Source organism: Alosa pseudoharengus, unplaced genomic scaffold (assembly GCF_046254945.1).
Source record: "Alosa pseudoharengus isolate Yale_2024_CS ecotype anadromous, Long Island Sound unplaced genomic scaffold, YU_APseudo_1.1 YU_APseudo_1.1_scf_1, whole genome shotgun sequence".
Taxonomy (NCBI): Eukaryota; Metazoa; Chordata; class Actinopteri; order Clupeiformes; family Clupeidae; genus Alosa; species Alosa pseudoharengus.
This window is the reverse complement of record NW_027468564.1, coordinates 47,425,165-47,444,784: the sequence shown is the minus strand read 5'-3', so window position 1 is coordinate 47,444,784 and position 19,620 is coordinate 47,425,165. Positions and strand designations below refer to the sequence as shown.

The following is a 19,620-nucleotide window of genomic DNA, read 5'->3' as shown; positions in this document are numbered from 1 at the left end:
TAGTCAGCATCACCACATGGGCGTCACCACATGGGTCAAGCAGACGTCATCACCAGACACCAAGAGTCACAAAATGGCCTGAGGCAATTGTTAATGGTGGGCCAGGCCCCTCTTCATTTCTCCAGAACATCCAGATTGCCAGTCCGCCCCTGCTGTTTAGCACTAATAACTTATTTAAAGAACAAGGGTCTCAGTGGTTAAAAACATGAAATAAGGAAGTTTGCCTGCCACTGTAGTTTAGCATCGGTGTTGGTTGTATAATAGATGTGATTTCATCTTCAGCACAGGGTCAAAAGCAGGGTTTTTTCATGCATTCACTCTCTTGTGTTAGAGGATGTGAACTGTAGGCTACTGGTCATGTGGTCTGAAGTGCGACAAACTAATTGGAGAGAAAAGGAGAAGAAGAGAAGTGCAGAAAAAAGCCCCGTTGGTTGAGGAGAAACAAGAACATCATGGTGAAACTAGCTATGTGCAAATACCTGATGCAATCAGGACTTCAAAAGCATACAGTATGAATTAATGTAGTCTATCTAACCTACTGCAATGTTACTTTTCAGTTTATTTTCTGTTGCTGTGGTCACGTTTCCTGCACCAACCAGTGATAGAAAGACAGTGATGATAATTTGGAGAAAGTGGCACAAAGACAGACAACACTGGTGTGAGGAAGTTGTTTGTGGTTAACCAAGGAATGGTCTTATGTCAGCAAGTCCATCGCCATTCTGTGAAAACCCACAGTGCAGAAAGAGAAGCTAGTCCTTCCACACAATCGTTTCCACATTCACACGTTCAGTCACTCATCAAAGGTGCCGTTATTCAGACATTGGCAGACATCTGTTCATGAGAAGGTAGGTTGGGGTATATTTGTCTTTATTAAGAGGCATTTTATTTTAAATACAGAATATATTTTTATTTTCAACTTGTGATGTTTCAATATGTGTTTTGCTTTTTAATCTCTCTGTTAGCTTGCTTGTTTAGGCTTTTCTGTAGAGTTTGTTTCTATGTTGTTGCTATGAAATGTCTTCTCCAAACATAATCACCATTTATCAATGAACCATGAGGACAGAGTACAATCAATCAATGAATTGGCCTGCCCTTACAATAACTAGATGTACCGCAAAGCGGGATGTCCAGTCCAGTCCAGTGTTTTCGTTATCAAATGTTGGGCGGATGGCGCAACAAGATGTGCCCAGACATCCCAAGTCTCCCGGAAGTTCCGGGAGTCTCCCGTATATTGATAGCGGCTCCCTGACGCCCGCAAATTAGATAAAATCTCCTCTCTAGAGTGAGCGATCAAGAGCGAGCATTCGAGACCGCGTGTGCATCTGAGTGTAGCGCGCACAGGACGGGAGAGAGAGAGAGAGAGAGAGAGAGGGGTGGTGCGTGTGTGCCTGAGCGCATCCAAGAGAGAGAGAGCATCCTGATTGGCCTGTTTCGCTAAATCAACCAATCAGTTTTCAGTGTAGGCGGGCTTTAATTTATCTCTTTTCTCCCGAACTTAATTAATCAGTTCAGTGTATGAATAAGAGCGTCATAGCAGAGTCATTGCCTCAAAAAAAACGAAAATGTAGGCTACCCTTGTCTCATAAGAGTAAAAAATAATGATAGGCCTAGTCTTGCACGCTGCCCTGTTTGTAACAGTGACTTTAGCATTGCCCATGCCAGGTGAAATGATTGCAAAAGACATGTTGAGGTGAGTTTAAGTGCCAATTAATGTGCATATTATTCAGGCCTATAGCCTAGATGGCTAGTTGCCAAGGCTACATGAAAACACCAAACTACCAAAATCTAAATATTTTCTATCTATAGCCTAGGCCTTCCTTATTTGGTGTAGGCCGACTGACTAGGCTAAAGTTTTTTTTTTTTTTTGGGGGGGGGGGGGGGGTCGTGATACCTCCCTGAAATGACTTTTTGCAGGTTGGGATGTCTGTGTGCCTATGTTTCTTAATCAGTCATGTGTGTTTTAGGTGTGGCGAAGATGTGTGGCATTTGCGCCTTTAGTCTAGTATTGAGGTGTCGCCCGGTGCGTATAGTCTCCACTCAAGTGAAGAAAGGGCGAGGAGATCGCACACAAGGGCTGCGTAGTTCCAAAAGTGTATTTTAAAAGCCGAAAAAACAATTACAGGCCACATAAACAAGGGGTAAACGTTTCGGATCTAGCCCTTCATCAGTGTGTACAAGGAACACTGATGAAACTTCAAACAGCTCATCGCTATTTTGACAGCAGCGCATTTGAAGCAATCTGCTTGCAGGTGAGACTGTATGGAACAGTTATTCCACTAAACCATGCTTTACTAAAACCTAGCAGAGTATAGCCTACACACATTTTCACTTGTCTATTATTTGAACCAGAGACTTTCTAACTCAATGGCAAAGTGAAACTAACTTCACCGTGGTGTCAGTCAACGACAGAACAATTATACACATTACTTTCACTGTTGAGAGACAATGGGTTCCCATCAAAAACATAGCCTGGAAAAAGCAACACTTAGCCTACCCCAATAATGTTCGAATGACTGAATAAAAAACATTTATCCTGCAGAGGAGTTGCTGCCTGCTTACATCTGGTGACAGTGCATCTTCAGCTGTGCTTCATATTGCCTCGATCTCGCCTATCGCTATTATCCGTCATTACCGATTTACAAATTATGGTGAAATACTCATTGGGCCTCATTCACCAATATCTTCCTAAGAATGTTATTAACTCAAGAAGGTCCTACAAAAACTCTTAAGCAGATTCACTAAGGTGTTTTTAAACCTCAGAATTGTTCGCAGTTTCGTTGTTATCATGCTAAATAGGCTACCATTTCGGGTGCGACAATTAGCAGCCCTGTCGATCCCCATAAAATGACATGATACTGCAGGGCTGTGTGCACACAAATTGAGGCTGAGACACCACCCTTCATTTATACCGTATATTAAACACTACATGACCAAGACAATAAAAAAATAATTTGTATCTGTAAAAATATTTTGTGCATGTAAAAATGGTTTGTACATCTTCAAATCCGTTTTCTCACTGTGTAGAATTTTTTTTTGTGAATTTGCTAACGATATTTGCACGCATGGATTTTCCATTTGCAAGTGCGCATCTGTTTTCTACAGACATGAAACAGATCTACGGGTACGAAACGAATGTACAAGTACAAAACTTTTTTACACATTTTCCCAAAACAGCCAATCACAGCACTGCTTACTGAACGGCCAGTCAGCCGATCAGCTCGCTTCTTTAATTCTGAAACGCTGAACGCTGCAGCTCTTGGTACATCCATGTAAACACCACAGTTCAGAAGAGGTGAAACACTTAAAAAAGAAGAGCTATCTTAGCTAACAAGCAAACAGCTGAACTTAACTCTATTCCTTCCCTACTATGAATCTAATATCATTAACTAGAACTAATAAAATTCGGATCATTAGTATTATTATGACCGCCGCGCAGCGAAGCGGCGGTCATATAGGTTTAGTCAGATTTTTTTTTTTTTTTTTTTTCTTTTTCGCATGTCCAAATTTCCGTCAATGAGTCCCGGGACACTGAAAGACCGGGGTAGACGAAACTTGGTGGGCATGTAACCCCATATGGATAGCATGGAACCATCGTTTTTCGTTTTGATCTGTAGCCCCCCCGCTGGACTGCACCCCCCGAAAGGAGGGTAGGGCAGACACAGTTTTCTGTGAATATCTCGAGAACCGTAAGGTTTAGGAGGACCATTTTTTTTTTGTAAGTTGATCTCAAGGGGCCATGTCAACCCATTCCATAACCAATCATTTCATGTATAGCGCCACCTAGTTAAACACAAAAAAGTAAAAATGAGGTGTTGTAATCGCAGGTATCTGTGACCTAACATAGTCAAAACTGCACGAAATTGGAAGTGTAGGATCATTATGACACCCTCTGAATGCACACCAAGTTTCGTGGAATTCCGTTCATGGGGGGCCACACAATAAATTAATTTATGTTACTATACACCAACTGGCCTGTAGGTGGCCGGAGACAGTTTTCTGTGAATATCTCGAGAACCGTAGGGCCTAGGAGGTCCACCTTTTTTTTGTATGTTGATCTCAAGGGGCCATGTCAACCCATCCCATTACCACTTATTTCATGTATAGCGCCACCTAGTTAAAAATTAAAAAGCAAAAATGTAGGTGTTTTCATCACAATATCTCTGGCTGACATGGTCAAAACTGCACGAAATTGAAAGTGTAGGATCATTATGACACCCTCCGAATGCATGCCAAGTTTTGTGTACTTTCGTTCATGGGGGGCCTTACAATAAAATAATTTATGTGTACATTTAGTGACGTACACCAACAAGGATTCCCGGGACACTGAAAGACCGGGGTACACAAAACTTGGTGGGCATGTACCCCCACATGGATAGCATGGAACCGTCATTTTTCGTTTTGATCTGTAGCCCCCCCCGCTGGACTGGACCCCCCGAAAGGAGGGTAGGCCAGACACAGTTCTCTGTGAATATCTTGAGAACTGTAGGGCCTAGGATGACCATTTTTTTTCCGTATATTTGCCTCCAGGGGTCATGTTAACCCATTTCATGTGCACACACATATTTCTCAGAATTATGAACAGGCAAGATGGAGGTGGGGTTGTATAAAATGAATTTTACATGTGAAATCTATGAACTAATCATGTTTTGGGACTTGTTGTCTAGCAGATACCAGTGAGAATTGAGTGTGGATAATGCAATTTAGTGAGACAGTTAGAATCATATAGGCCTTTCAGCGTGATTTCTTTTTGTGGAAAAAATGTGCTGGACTGGGCGGCGGTCATATTTTGTACCGCTCTGCGGTACATCTAGTTATTAATGATATAATTGTTCTGTATAGTTATTGTGTTAGTGTTTTCCGACTAGTCATTCCTCCCTTTGTATTTCCCACGTTAATGTGCGGTGCTTTCACGTAACGTTAGCAGAGACGGTTGATAGTATCTTTGACGTTAGCTTAGCCAGGGTTGCCAACTTTGGGTGTTTGGCTGGAGTGAGATTTTGTGAAGTCATAGTGCGTGTGCGTTAAATTTTTCCCTAAACCTAATTTTAAAAATGTCTGTCCCCAGACTTTTTTGCTATGTACAGTATAATCCATGATTTAAGTTTCTTCAAAATGTACAATTATTGATTGCACTTGAAAACAAGACCAGTGTTTTTACCCTGTGGCATGGAAGGATTATGAGCCACTGGGCCCCTGGGCACAGACATGAAAAGGGCCCCCCTGCCCACCTGAAAAAGGTAGTAGTTCAGTAAAAAAAAATGAAAAATAACCCCTTAAATGATGACTTCTGGCGAGTTTTGTGGAAAGAAATGGACAGATTGAGACTTATGAATGTGTGTATGAGTGTACGTATGTATCAGGGATGGAAATAGCCTAAAATATTTTTTTCCACCTACTATTGTGGCTGGTGGATTCCAAAATCTACCAGCCACTAGAGATACAGTATGAACATTTGATGAAAAATCATGACCAAAATGATCACGGTTATTGGTATTGCAATATGATTAAAATGTGGTGACTTTTCTTCTAAACCTACCATCAATGTTAGACAGAACTCATAATTGGCCTGCCCTTCATGCCCAGTAGCAACAAATCTAAAGATCAACAGAACAGCTATAGTGTCATAAAAGTGGTGTGGCTCCTTTAAGACCCAATCCACTGGTGTGAGTTCTGGAGCCATCCAACTTTATCTAACTCTATACTATCCTACATCATCTGATTTTAATATTATGTCTAGGCTACAGTATATTTAACATTTAACATTTATTTTCTATTTGGCCTGTTATGAAATTATGCATTGACCAATATAAGCACACCTTTTAAGACACTTAAATACATGCATGCTTAGCATTTTGTGAAAACAAATCATTATGGCTACATCGACAAACTCTTAGCCATGAGCTATATATCCTCTGATTTTAATATTTACACATATGTAGGTATTTAAGCACAGCTCAGTTTTAAGACACTTAAAGCCCAAAATTGGAGACCATATAGAAATTTGCTACCATTTCAAAACCGGATTACTCTGGAACGGCTTATTGTACAGGGGATTGCATTACACCTTTGTGTTCGGTAAGGTCTGCTGTTTATTCTGGTTTACGGTTTGTCATGTGTGGAACGAAAACTTTGTGAGATATTCCTCTTATAGGAATTGAAATGAGCGCAGAGCTATAGTTGCCTAATATGATTATTTCTTGAAAGTTAATTTATTTTTCCCGCGAACCGTTTATCGCAGCAAATAGCGGATAGCACCTTAAAAGATGAGAAAAAGTTATTTCATGTGATGTCTGTGAGGCTACTTCGCGAGTAGTTCCTAGAGAAGAATGGGCGGCCACACTTTATGTCGGTCTGCCTCATGTCTAAAGCAGCGTGTTCCGTGAAGGTGCCGCGGACCGGATTAAAATAGTCTAGTCAGCGAATCAACAATCAGAGAAAACTGCGCTGAGAACGTTTTAGGCTGATATTAGACCTACCTGCTGTTGGTCTAGACATATGTATGCCTTAAACTCGTATCCTGTCATTTAGAAACAATGCTGTGGTCTAGTCTAGTCATCAACAAAAAATGAACGAATTGCAAAAAAAAAAGAATGGATTTGGCGTGACATTTCTTGAGTGTGCGTGAGAGCGTGAGATTGGTGCTGAAAGCGTGAGTGTCACGCCAGATGCGTGAGAGTTGGCAACCCTGGCTTAGCCCAGCCAATACTAGCCCAGTTAGCTGCCATTACCTATTGTTACCTACTAATTACCTATCCAGTGCTCGCGTTTTAAACTATACTGTTTATTAGTTCTAGTTAATAATATTAGATTCATAGTAGGGAAGGAATAGAGTTAAGTTGAGCTGTTTGCTTGTTAGCTAAGTTAGCTTGTTACCTAAGCTAGCTAGAACATAACAGTTACTGCTACCATAAAAGTTCAGGGTGGCTTTAGGCTGACTCCCTTCCCTCCCTCCCTTTGTATTTCCCATGTTATATGTGCGGTGCTTTCACGTAACGTTAGCAGAGACAGTTGATAAAAGCAGTATCTTTGACGTTAGCTTAGCCCAGCCAATACTTGTTTCACCTCTTCTGACTGTAGTGTTTACATGGATGTACCCAGAGATGTCCAGCGTTTCAGAGTTAAAGAAGTGAGCTGATCGGCTGACTGGCCGTTCAGTAAGCAGTGCTGTGATTGGCTGTTTTGGGAAAATTTGTAAAAAAGTTTTGTACTTGTAAATTCGTTTCGTACCCGTAGATCTGTTTCATATCTGTAGAAAACAGATGCGCACTTGCAAATGGAAAATCCGTGCATGCAAAAATCGTTGGCAAATTCACAAACATTTTTTCTACACAGTGACAAAACGGATTTGAAGATGTACAAACCATTTTTGCATGCACAAAATATTTTTACAGATACAAATTATTTTTACATGTACACAAATATTTTTTACGAGCACAAAAAATTCTTACAAGCACAAAACTTTGGTACAGGTACAGAAAACTTTTGGCGAGAATTTTATACCATACCCTACTGTATGTGTGCTTCTCTGTGTGTGTGTTTTTGCTTGTGAGTGTGTGTGTGTGTGTGTGTGGGGGGGGAATGATGTGTGTGTGTGTGTGTGTGCGTGTGTGTGTGTCTGCTTGCCTGCATGTGTGTGTTTTATGTGTTTGGGCGCGTGTGTGTTCGCTTGTGAGTGGGTGTGTGAGGGTAATGGTGTGTGTGTGTGTGTGTGTATGTGTGTATGTGTGTGTGTGTGTGTGTGTGTGTGTGTGTGCGCGCGCGCGTGCGCGTGCGTGCCTGCATGAATGTATGTGTGTGTGTGTGTGTATCTGTTTGTGCACATGTGTGCACATGAACTGGGTTAACATGACCCCTGGAGGCAAATATACGGAAAAAATGGTCATCCTAGGCCCTACAGTTCTCAAAATATTCACAGAGAACTGTGTCTGGCCTACCCTCCTTTCGGGGGGTCCAGTCCAGCGGGGGGGCTACAGATCAAAACGAAAAATGACAGTTCCATGCTATCCATGTGGGGGTACATGCCCACCAAGTTTTGTGTACCCCGGTCTTTCAGTGTCCCGGGAATCCTTGTTGGTGTACGTCACTAAATGTACACATAAATTGTTTTATTGTAAGGCCCCCCATGAACGAAAGTACACAAAACTTGGCATGCATTCGGAGGGTGTCATAATGATCCTACACTTTCAATTTCGTGCAGTTTTGACCATGTCAGCCAGAGATATTGTGATGAAAACACCAAATTGTTTGCTTTTTAATTTTTAACTAGGTGGCGCTATACATGAAATAAGTGGTAATGGGATGGGTTGACATGGCCCCTTGAGATCAACATACAAAAAAAAGGTGGACCTCCTAGGCCCTACGGTTCTCGAGATATTCACAGAAAACTGTCTCCGGCCACCTACAGGCCAGTTGGTGTATAGTAACATAAATTAATTTATTGTGTGGCCCCCCATGAACGGAATTCCACGAAACTTGGCGTGCATTCAGAGGGTGTCATAATGATCCTACACTTCCAATTTTGTGCAGTTTTGACTATGTTAGGTCACAGATACCTGTGATTACAACACCTCATTTTTACTTTTTTGTGTTTAACTAGGTGGCGCTATACATGAAATGAGTGGTTATAGAATGGGTTGACATGGCCCCTTGAGATCAACATACAAAAAAAAAATGGTCCTCCTAAACCTTACGGTTCTCGAGATATTCACAGAAAACTGTGTCTGCCCTACCCTCCTTTCGGGGGGTGCAGTCCAGCGGGGGGGCTACAGATCAAAACGAAAAATGATGGTTCCATGCTATCCATATGGGGTTACATGCCCACCAAGTTTCGTCTACCCCGGTCTTTCAGTGTCCCGGGAATCATTGACAGAAATTTGGACATGCGAAAAAAAAAAAAAAAAAAAAAAAAGAAAAAAAAAATCTGACTAAACCTATATGACCGCCGCTTCGCTGCGCGGCAGTCATAATAATAGCCATTGTGCCTACAGTTGTGCATAGTGTGTGTTACAAAATTGCAAACTGAGTGCAAAGCAGTGTTTGTGCTTTTAGTTTTGCGAACTCAGTGAGTGGTTTTGCCATTTGTGTGTAGAGTTTTGCAAAAAAAGCCATAGTTACAAAAAATGTGTTTAAGCATTCAGAAAAAACTGTAAAGGGACATCTGTGGTCCTGCCCTGCAAATATGAACATTGCATGTTTCTGATCTAAAGACTGTCATACAATTGTTTAGGCTAACTGCTACAAGCTTTGCAGTTCAACATCAGCTGAGTACTAAATGTGTGTTGCATCCATTAAAGCAGGGGAAGCACAGAATGGGTTTTGAAGGCATATGCATGTTGGTGGTATTATGTCTGAACCTGCCAGGTAAAGTGGAACATACTGCTACTTTAATTTCTCAGTGATATTTTTGGATTTCTTACACAGATATTGAAGATCTTAATTTTATTTCAAAAATGAAAACTGGAGTCACTAGTATTGAATTTGTGTTTCACTCTTTCAGCTGTGCAGTGTGGATGGAGTGTGACATACTCCACCACTAGAGTCTGTGGTCTTAAAGGAGCATCAGTGGTCCTGCCCTGCAAATATCACTATTCCTGGATTGGGCACTATCTTGGAGGAGAGTGGTATGAAGAGAAGACTAGGAGAGTCAGAGCACACAGCAACTCTAAATATCCTGTCTGCAGCCTGAACATAGACAACCTTTCATATGATCACTCTGGTGTTTACCACTTTCGGTTTTACACAACACTACACCGGAGCTGGATAACAAGCAAACCTGGAATTACAGTGACTGTTATCGGTACTGCTCAGTTTTTACATTATGTCATTTTATCAGTAGGCTTAGCTATGGCTAACTGCTTTTGAATATTGGCGTGTCATTATATCTCAACTTTTGTCTCACTATAATCAGATTTGGAAGTAAAGGAAGTTGATGCAGGGGATGAGAATCAGACTAAAGTGACCTGCAGCACCTCCTGTAGCTTGGGCTCTGACCTTCAGTATGTCTGGTACAAGAATGGACAGACTCTACAAGACAAAACCACAGCCTCCATACTAGTCCCAGAAGTGGCCAGTTACTCCTGTGCTGTGAAAGGTTATGAAGCTCTACGCTCCCCTGCAAAGTGTAAGTCTGAGCAGTGTATTAGCTTATTACCTTAGAATTTCCCTTCAGTTAGAAAGTAAATACTGTATATTTATGCTTTGTTCATCTGACAACTTCATTGTTTTTATATGTCAGAGTCAGATAACTCGGTGAAAGCCTTAACATACACAGCATAAAACTACACAGTACATAGCTCAGATTAATATGGTCTTTGGTGCTCTTGTTGGATGTATGATTATAGGTGTTCCTGATAAAAAGTGCTGGGGTGTGACCTACTCCTATGAGAATATCTGTATATTATTGGACTCATCAGTGGACATTCCCTGCACTTATTTACATCCAAAACATCAAAGTGTCTACAAAACATTTTGGTTTAATAAACACAAATCTAACAATCACCCAGAAGATCTCAATTTGGTTGACGAGTACAAAAATCATGTGAAATATCTTGGAAACAAAAAGAGCAGTTGTACTCTGAGACTCAAAGACATCAGAGTCAGTCACTCTGGAGAATATGTCTTCAGGTTTACAACCACAGAAGGAGAAAGTTACTCTGGATTACCTGGAGTCAACATCTCTGTAACAGGTAAACTGTTTACCCTACCATTTAGCACCTTCTTGTCTACATACATCAGTGTGTTTTCTTGTATCTTTACATACTTTATCCTCCAGCTCTGCAGGTGTTGACCCCTCCTGAAGCTGTGACAGAGGGAGAGAAAGTGACCCTCACCTGTGATACCACCTGCATTCTGAGTAACGACCCCATCTTCATCTGGTACAAGAATGGACAGCCTGTGACCTATAGACACTCAACTAGAGACAACAAGCTGCATCTAGACCCAGTCAGCAGTGAGGATGCAGGCAGTTACTCCTGTTCTGTAAAAGGACATGAGAGTCTCTCAAATGATGTCTCTCTCAACGTGAGACGTAAGTGAACAGATCTGCACTTCTTTATAACTTCCATGTGATGTTAACGTTCTGAAGAAAATTCTTTGCCGAGTAAAGCAGCTTTAAGATGTGAGTGCTGGATGGAAAATGAAAAGTGCTGTTGTCACTAAACTGACCAAACAGACCTGAACATTATAAGAATACTCTTTTGATCCCGTGAGGGAAATTTGGTCCCTGCATTTATCCCAATCCATGAATTAGTGAAACACACTCAGCACACAGTGAGGTGAAGCACACACTAATCCCGGCGCAGTGAGCTGCCTGCAACAAAAGCGGCGTTCGGGGAGCAGTGAGGGGTTAGGTGCCTTGCTCAAGAGCACTTCAGCCGCTTCCTACTGGTCAGGGTTCGAACCGGCAACCCTCCGGTACCAAGTCCGAAGCGCTAACCAGTAGGCCACAGCTGCCAATAATGTTATTATTTCTGCTTTAGTTAAAACTATAAACTGCACACGATTTAATAGACAAGCCACATGTATTCATCAAAAGGGAACTACAACCTGACTGCACACGTTTTAACAGACAAGCCAACACATGTCTCAGTTTCCATCAGTCCCTCTGATGGAATAAAGGAGGGGACTTCAGTGACTCTGACCTGCAGCAGTGATGCCAAACCACCAGTGCACACCTACACCTGGTACATGAAGAGTGGAGCTGAATCTCTTGTTATGGGCACAGGGGAGAGCATCAGCTTCAATGTGACCTCTGATACTAGTGGACTTTACTACTGTGAGGCACAGAATGAAGTAGGCTCTCAGAACTCTACTGATGCTGCAGTTCCTCCCAAAGGTCAGTGAGGTGTAGTTTAACACTAACAGTGGATTCATCTCATCATGGTTGTTAAGACTGTAATGGTGAGAAACATGGGTGTGGTGGAGCAGCAGTGATGTCGCTGATAGCAGGTTGATAGCAGGTTGGCCTCGGCCCCATTCCCAGACCCTGCTATTGTGAGTCCATGTTGCTTTGGATTAAACAAAAGCATCTTCTTAATACCAGTCACCTTACATTTCTGCTCTAATGTGTATGTCAAGCCGCATGGAAGGCCACAGATGTTACACTTAACTTGTCCAAAGTATCACTGACATCAGAGGTAAGTTTTTTCATTTTCCCTTTCTTAATTGCTCAGAGGTAGTTGCCATGATCCTGCCAGTCATCATCACCACTCTCATCATTCTTGCTGTCCTGCTGATGCTTGGAATTCTGCGCTTGAGGTGACTGATGGAGTTTTATTTCCCTCTGAAGTACTTTTGTGCAAAAATAGGCTTGGCATGTACAGTATTTGCGCCTGTATATTATTATGACCGCCGCGCAGCGAAGCGGCGGTCATATAGGTTTAGTCAGATTATTTTTTTTTTTTTCGCATGCCCAAATTTCTGTCAATGATTCCCGGGACACCGGGGTAGACGAAACTTGGTGGGCATGTAACCCCATATGGATAGCATGGAACCATCGTTTTTCGTTTTGATCTGTAGCCCCCCCGCTGGACTGCACCCCCCGAAAGGAGGGTATAGGGCAGACACAGTTTTCTGTGAATATCTCGAGAACCGTAGGGCCTAGGAGGTCCACCTTTTTTTTGTATGTTGATCTCAAGGGGCCATGTCAACCCATCCCATTACCACTTATTTCATGTATAGCGCCACCTAGTTAAAAATTAAAAAGCAAAAATGTAGGTGTTTTCATCACAATATCTCTGGCTGACATGGTCAAAACTGCACAAAATTGAAAGTGTAGGATCATTATGACACCCTCCGAATGCATGCCAAGTTTTGTGTACTTTCGTTCATGGGGGGCCTTACAATAAAATAAAAAAGTGTACATTTAGTGACGTACACCAACAAGGATTCCCGGGACACTGAAAGACCGGGGTACACAAAACTTGGTGGGCATGTACCCCCACATGGATAGCATGGAACCGTCATTTTTCGTTTTGATCTGTAGCCCCCCCACTGGACTGGACCCCCCGAAAGGAGGGTAGGCCAGACACAGTTCTCTGTGAATATCTTGAGAACTGTAGGGCCTAGGATGACCATTTTTTTTCCGTATATTTGCCTCCAGGGGTCATGTTAACCCATTTCATGTGCACACATGTGCACAAACAGATACACACGCACACACACACATTCACAGTAATCATACGTATGACATATACTCACACAGTAGACATATGTACGCTTCCATGCACAGGCACATACGCAGGCACACACACAAGCACGCACACACACACACACACACACTCACACACACACACACCCACACACATAACATAAACATAACACAAACAATCAAGAATTTCTCAGAATTATGAACAGGCAAGATGGAGGTGGGGTTGTATAAAATGAATTTTACATGTGAAATCTATGAACTAATCATGTTTTGGGACTTGTTGTCTAGCAGATACCAGTGAGAATTGAGTGTGGATAATGCAATTTAGTGAGACAGTTAGAATCATATAGGCCTTTCAGCGTGATTTCTTTTTGTGGAAAAAATGTGCTGGACTGGGCGGCGGTCATATTTTGTACCGCTCTGCGGTACATCTAGTTTCTCCTTGATATGATGTTATTTTGCCTCACAACATCAACTCAAAATGCATATGATTGTACAAAACAGCAAGAAGAAAGCTGAAATGACTGCAGATACAAGGACCACAAATGCAAACACACAGGTTAGGAACTTGCCACTCAAAGCCTTTTACTGTTGTCTGTTGTGCAAACATCCTGTATCTTATATGAAACCAACCAAAAGCCTGGGAGCTTTTGCAAGAGTTGTACACTATAGCACTTAGACTTCTGCATCACTCATAATAATATGATGATTTCTATTTCCTGATCAGAGTAACGCTGGTCTCGTGTACAGCACCGACACAGTAAGAGCCACGACCTCTGACCCCACACAGAGAGTGACCACACATGATCAAGATGACGTTCAGTATGCCACTGTTCAGATCAATCGCTCCAAAAGACAGGAAGTGCCTCTGTACTCCACTGTCCAGAATCCTCAAACCTCTGCACAGCATGTTGCCAACGCTTCAGTCCAGTTCCACAGAGGGAGTGCTGCCACCAGGTGGGCATTTCTTCTCATTACAACAAATCTTGTAGCCTCTTACACATCAACAGTCTACTATGTTAGGTACTCAAGGTCTAGCTTTGGACATTTGGTGCATTGTTTATCTGAAACATCTAAAGCTTCCCTACCAGCGTCCACAATCCAGCACCTACTGTATGTCACAGGGCTGCCAACTCTCACGCACTGACCATGAGACTCATTCATTTGACTGGCTCCACGCGCTCTCACGCCAATCCAATTTGTGAGAGTTGGCAGCCCTGAAGTCAGTTGACACTGTACACCAGTTGCGCTGATGCACATAGATGGTGAAAGTAATTGTGGTGAATAATTACTTAATATTAATCTTAGACTGGCAAACTTCAGGAAAAACTCAGGAATCAAGTTTATTCTGTTACAAGCAGAGGGGGTACAAAAGAAATGGTCTATGGTCTATGTAGGCCTAGCCCAGGCCTGGAAGGCCTAGGTTGGCCTGTAGCCAACTTCTCCTCTCTTCCGTTCTACATCTTAGTCTAAGTCCAAGTCTAAATCTTATTCTGACAAACATTGCAGTTCAGTTACTTTTGTAAGGGTTAAACAAAGGAGAATTTTGGCGCCAAAACAAGCCCACTTGGTTGGCTCTCCACTTGGCATCAGACACACCTACTCACACCCACTTCACACCTATCTGAATAGCATGAGGAGAGATATCTTATATATCAGAAATATCACTTATAGAATGTTCCAAACATTCTCACAATCAAATCATTACAATCCTTGGACTGAGACTATCACAATGATACCGAACATGAATACATTTACATTTCATGACACATGGATAAATTATATCAAGGTAACATCCTTTGTCCTGTGTACCTGTAGGCCTTGAACCACCACATTAGCATTTCATTGGGGGAGGGGAGGGTGTCTATATATGCTCAGCAAATATCAGCGAGCTCAGCAGGTCATGAAGGCTATCAATGAACAGAAAACCGTGTTGGTTAACAATTTATTATGACCGCCGCGCAGCGAAGCGGCGGTCATATAGGTTTAGTCAGATTTTTATTTTTTTTTATTTTTCGCATGCCCAAATTTCCGTCAATGAGTCCCGGGACACTGAAAGACCGGGGTACACGAAACTTGGTGGGCATGTAACCCCACATGGATAGCATGGAACCATCGTTTTTCGTTTTGATCTGTAGCCCCCCCGCTGGACTGGACCCCCCGAAAGGAGGGTAGGGCAGACACAGTTTTCTGTGAATATCTCGAGAACCGTAGGGTTTAGGAGGACCATTTTTTTTTGTATGTTGATCTCAAGGGGCCATGTCAACCCATTCCATAACCACTCATTTCATGTATAGCGCCACCTAGTTAAACACAAAAAAGTAAAAATGAGGTGTTGTAATTGAAGGTATCTGTGACCTAACATAGTCAAAACTGCACGAAATTGGAAGTGTATGATCATTATGACACCCTCTGTATGCACGCCAAATTTTGTGGAATTCCGTTCATGGGGGGCCACACAATAAATTAATTTATGTTACTATACACCAACTGGCCTGTAGGTGGCCGGAGACAGTTTTCTGTGAATATCTCGAGAACCGTAGGGCCTAGGAGGTCCACCTTTTTTATGTATGTTGGTCTTAACGGGGCATGTCAACCCATCCCATTACCACTTATTTCATGTATAGCGCCACCTAGTTAAAAATTAAAAAGCAAAAAATTAGGTGTTTTCATCACAATATCTCTGGCTGACAAGGTCAAAACTGCACGAAATTAAAAGTGTAGGATCATTATGGGGATCATTATGACACCCTCCGAATGCATGCCAAGTTTTGTGTACTTTCGTTCATGGGGGGCCTTACAATAAAATAATTTATGTGTACATTTAGTGACGTACACCAACAATGATTCCCGGGACACTGAAAGACCGGGGTACACAAAACTTGGTGGGAATGTAACCCCACATGGATAGCATGGAACCGTCGTTTTTCGTTTTGATCTGTAGCCCCCCCGCTGGACTGGACCCCCGAAAGGAGGGTAGGGCAGACACAGTTCTCTGTGAATATCTTGAGAACTGTAGGGACTAGGATGACCATTTTTTCCCGTATGTTTGCCTCCAGGGGTCATGTTAACCCATTTCATGTACACACATGTGCACAAACAGATACACACACACACACACATACATTCACAGTAATCATACGTATGACACATACTCACACAGTAGACATATGTACGCTTGCACAGGCACATACGCAGGCACACACACAAGCGCACGCACACGCACACGCACACGCACACGCACGCACGCACACGCACACACACACACACACACACACACACACACACAACATAAACATGAACATGCACACATGCACACAATTCAAGAATTTCTGAACAATTCAGAATTATGAACAGGCAAGATGGAGGTGGGGTTGTATAAAATGAATTTTACATGTGAAATCTATGAACTAATCATGTTTTGGTACTTGTTGTCTAGCAGATATCAGTGAGAATTGAGGACGTGTGGATAATGCAATTTAGTGAGACAGTTAGAATCATATAGGCCTTTCAGCGTGATTTATTTTTGTGGAAAAAATGTGCTGGACTGGGCGGCGGTCATATTTTGTACCGCTCTGCGGTACATCTAGTTAAATACTCCTGTTATTGTCGTCAACGACGTCGCTATAGGCTACTGCCTTTTCAGCGCCTTCTGCTAATGATGATTCAGTCTTCTGAATTTGTTTGTCCTTGCCATGCAGTTGTAGGCTAACGTGTCTCTAACGTTCCCTTCAGGTGTTCTATCAAAATGTTGTATGCCCTCATGGACAGTAGCTCCGTGATGTCTGCATATTTCCAGGTCGGAGATTTTCTGGACAGCACTATGCCACTCCATCATAACACTGGCATTTAAGTTAGATCTAAGCACATGGACGCACGAAAGAAACGTCACCAACACGCCCTCTCACTAGGTGTGATTTTAACCGCATGTTCTACTCCTCGTTCAGACACAGCACATTTACATAATGTCCGGAGGAAATACTAGGGGGGAGTAGTATAAACACCGGGTGAATTCGGACTTCCATATGACCGGTTATGTCGTTCAGATATACGGCCCCACCGTTTAACATCGGCAGAACCTCCGGTCTTACACGTATGTCTGAAAGGGCTTTTTGTTTTAAACCAAGAAGGGCCACATGGATAACGGAAACTAGTCTAGAAATTAAATTATTATTAATTTTAACCGTAAAATTATTGCTATCAATGGTCATGTGAACATGCAAGCTTTCTTAATGTGCAGTGTTCTCTCCTCTCACAATCAGCAGAGGATGTTCCTGTGTTTCTGTTTTTCATCACAATCCAATGTCACTTCTCAGACTGTGTGCTATTGTGTGTTTGCAGAGCGGAGGATGACAGTGTGATCTACAGTACAGTCCACAAACCTTGACTGGCCTGGGAAACAGTTGACCATGAAAGACCCTCATCATTTCAGCCCATACAGAAAATGTTGTTCTGCTTTACTCTTGGCGGTCATATAGGTTTAGTCAGAATTTTTATTTTATTTTTTTCTTTTTCGCATGCCCAAATTTCCGTCAATGAGTCCCGGGACACTGAAAGACCGGGGTACACGAAACTTGGTGGGCATGTAACCCCACATGGATAGCATGGAACCATCGTTTTTCGTTTTGATCTGTAGCCCCCCCGCTGGACTGGACCCCCCGAAAGGAGGGTAGGGCAGACACAGTTTTCTGTGAATATCTCGAAAACCGTAGGGTTTAGGAGGACCATTTTTTTGTATGTTGATCTCAAGGGGCCATGTCAACCCATTCCATAACCACTCATTTCATGTATAGCGCCACCTAGTTAAACACAAAAAAGTAAAAATGAGGTGTTGTAATTGAAGCTATCTGTGACCTAACATAGTCAAAACTGCACGAAATTAGAAGTGTAGGATCATCATGACACCCTCTGTATACACGCCAAATTTTGTGGAATTCCGTTCATGGGGGGCCACACAATAAATTAATTTATGTTACTATACACCAACTGGCCTGTAGGTGGCCGGAGACAGTTTTCTGTGAATATCTCGAGAACCGTAGGGCCTAGGAGGTCCACCTTTTTTATGTATGTTGGTCTTAACGGGGCATGTCAACCCATCCCATTACCACTTATTTCATGTATAGCGCCACCTAGTTAAAAATTAAAAAGCAAAAAATTAGGTTTTTTCATCACAATATCTCTGGCTGACAAGGTCAAAACTGCACGAAATTAAAAGTGTAAGATCATTATGACACCCTCCGAATGCATACCAAGTTTTGTGTACTTTCGTTCATGGGGGGCCTTACAATAAAATAATTTATGTGTACATTTAGTGACGTACACCAACAAGGATTCCCGGGACACTGAAAGGCCGGGGTACACAAAACTTGGTGGGCATGTACCCCCACATGGATAGCATGGAACCGTCATTTTTCGTTTTCATCTGTAGCCCCCCCGCTGGACTGGACCCCCCGAAAGGAGGGTAGGGCAGACAGTTCTTTGTGAATATCTTGACAACTGTGGGGCCTAGGAGGACCATTTTTTTTTGTATGTTGATCTCAAGGGGCCATGTCAACCCATTCCATAACCACTCATTTCATGTATAGCGCCACCTAGTTAAACACAAAAAAGTAAAAATGAGGTGTTGTAATTGAAGGTATCTGTGACCTAACATAGTCAAAACTGCACGAAATTGGAAGTGTATGATCATTATGACACCCTCTGTATGCACGCCAAATTTTGTGGAATTCCGTTCATGGGGGGCCACACAATAAATTAATTTATGTTACTATACACCAACTGGCCTGTAGGTGGCCGGAGGCAGTTTTCTGTGAATATCTCGAGAACCGTAGGGCCTAGGAGGTCCACCTTTTTTATGTATGTTGGTCTTAACGGGGCATGTCAACCCATCCCATTACCACTTATTTCATGTATAGCGCCACCTAGTTAAAAATTAAAAAGCAAAAAATTAGGTGTTTTCATCACAATATCTCTGGCTGACAAGGTCAAAACTGCACGAAATTAAAAGTGTAGGATCATTATGGGGATCATTATGACACCCTCCGAATGCATGCCAAGTTTTGTGTACTTTCGTTCATGGGGGGCCTTACAATAAAATAATTTATGTGTACATTTAGTGACGTACACCAACAATGATTCCCGGGACACTGAAAGACCGGGGTACACAAAACTTGGTGGGAATGTAACCCCACATGGATAGCATGGAACCGTCGTTTTTCGTTTTGATCTGTAGCCCCCCCGCTGGACTGGACCCCCGAAAGGAGGGTAGGGCAGACACAGTTCTCTGTGAATATCTTGAGAACTGTAGGGACTAGGATGACCATTTTTCCCGTATGTTTGCCTCCAGGGGTCATGTTAACCCATTTCATGTACACACATGTGCACAAACAGATACACACACACACACACATACATTCACAGTAATCATACGTATGACACATACTCACACAGTAGACATATGTACGCTTGCACAG

At 42.4% G+C, this 19,620-nt stretch overlaps 1 protein-coding gene across 3 annotated transcripts; it reads left to right on the top strand.

The window, feature by feature from the left end:
- The first annotated feature begins 372 nt into the window (after nt 1-372).
- Nucleotides 373-17,742, top strand: LOC143130860 (B-cell receptor CD22-like). 3 transcript variants are annotated; one of them, XM_076290121.1, is made up of 12 exons: nt 373-455; nt 558-845; nt 9,297-9,360; nt 9,497-9,796; nt 9,908-10,120; nt 10,341-10,685; nt 10,772-11,026; nt 11,567-11,833; nt 12,171-12,255; nt 13,652-13,706; nt 13,875-14,104; nt 17,489-17,742. In XM_076290121.1, exons 3-12 carry the CDS (start codon nt 9,309-9,311, stop codon nt 17,532-17,534), a joined length of 1,848 nt encoding a protein of 615 aa, XP_076146236.1. In that variant the 5' UTR covers nt 373-455; nt 558-845; nt 9,297-9,308; the 3' UTR covers nt 17,535-17,742. The 3 variants fall into 3 exon arrangements, with proteins under 3 accessions (XP_076146236.1, XP_076146228.1, XP_076146245.1); XM_076290113.1 differs by having other exon boundaries at nt 9,294-9,360; XM_076290130.1 differs by lacking the exon at nt 11,567-11,833 and having other exon boundaries at nt 9,294-9,360.
- The last annotated feature ends 1,878 nt before the right edge of the window (nt 17,743-19,620 follow it).

Bases quoted from the DNA above. Each gene is read 5' to 3' on its own strand.
- LOC143130860 (XM_076290121.1), top strand. From the start codon at position 9,309: ATGGGTTTTGAAGGCATATGCATGTTGGTGGTATTATGTCTGAACCTG. The intron at 11,027-11,566 runs GTAAGTGAACAG...ACGTTTTAACAG, and splicing joins TGTCTCTCTCAACGTGAGAC to ACAAGCCAACACATGTCTCA. The intron at 11,834-12,170 runs GTCAGTGAGGTG...TTAATTGCTCAG, and splicing joins TGCTGCAGTTCCTCCCAAAG to AGGTAGTTGCCATGATCCTG.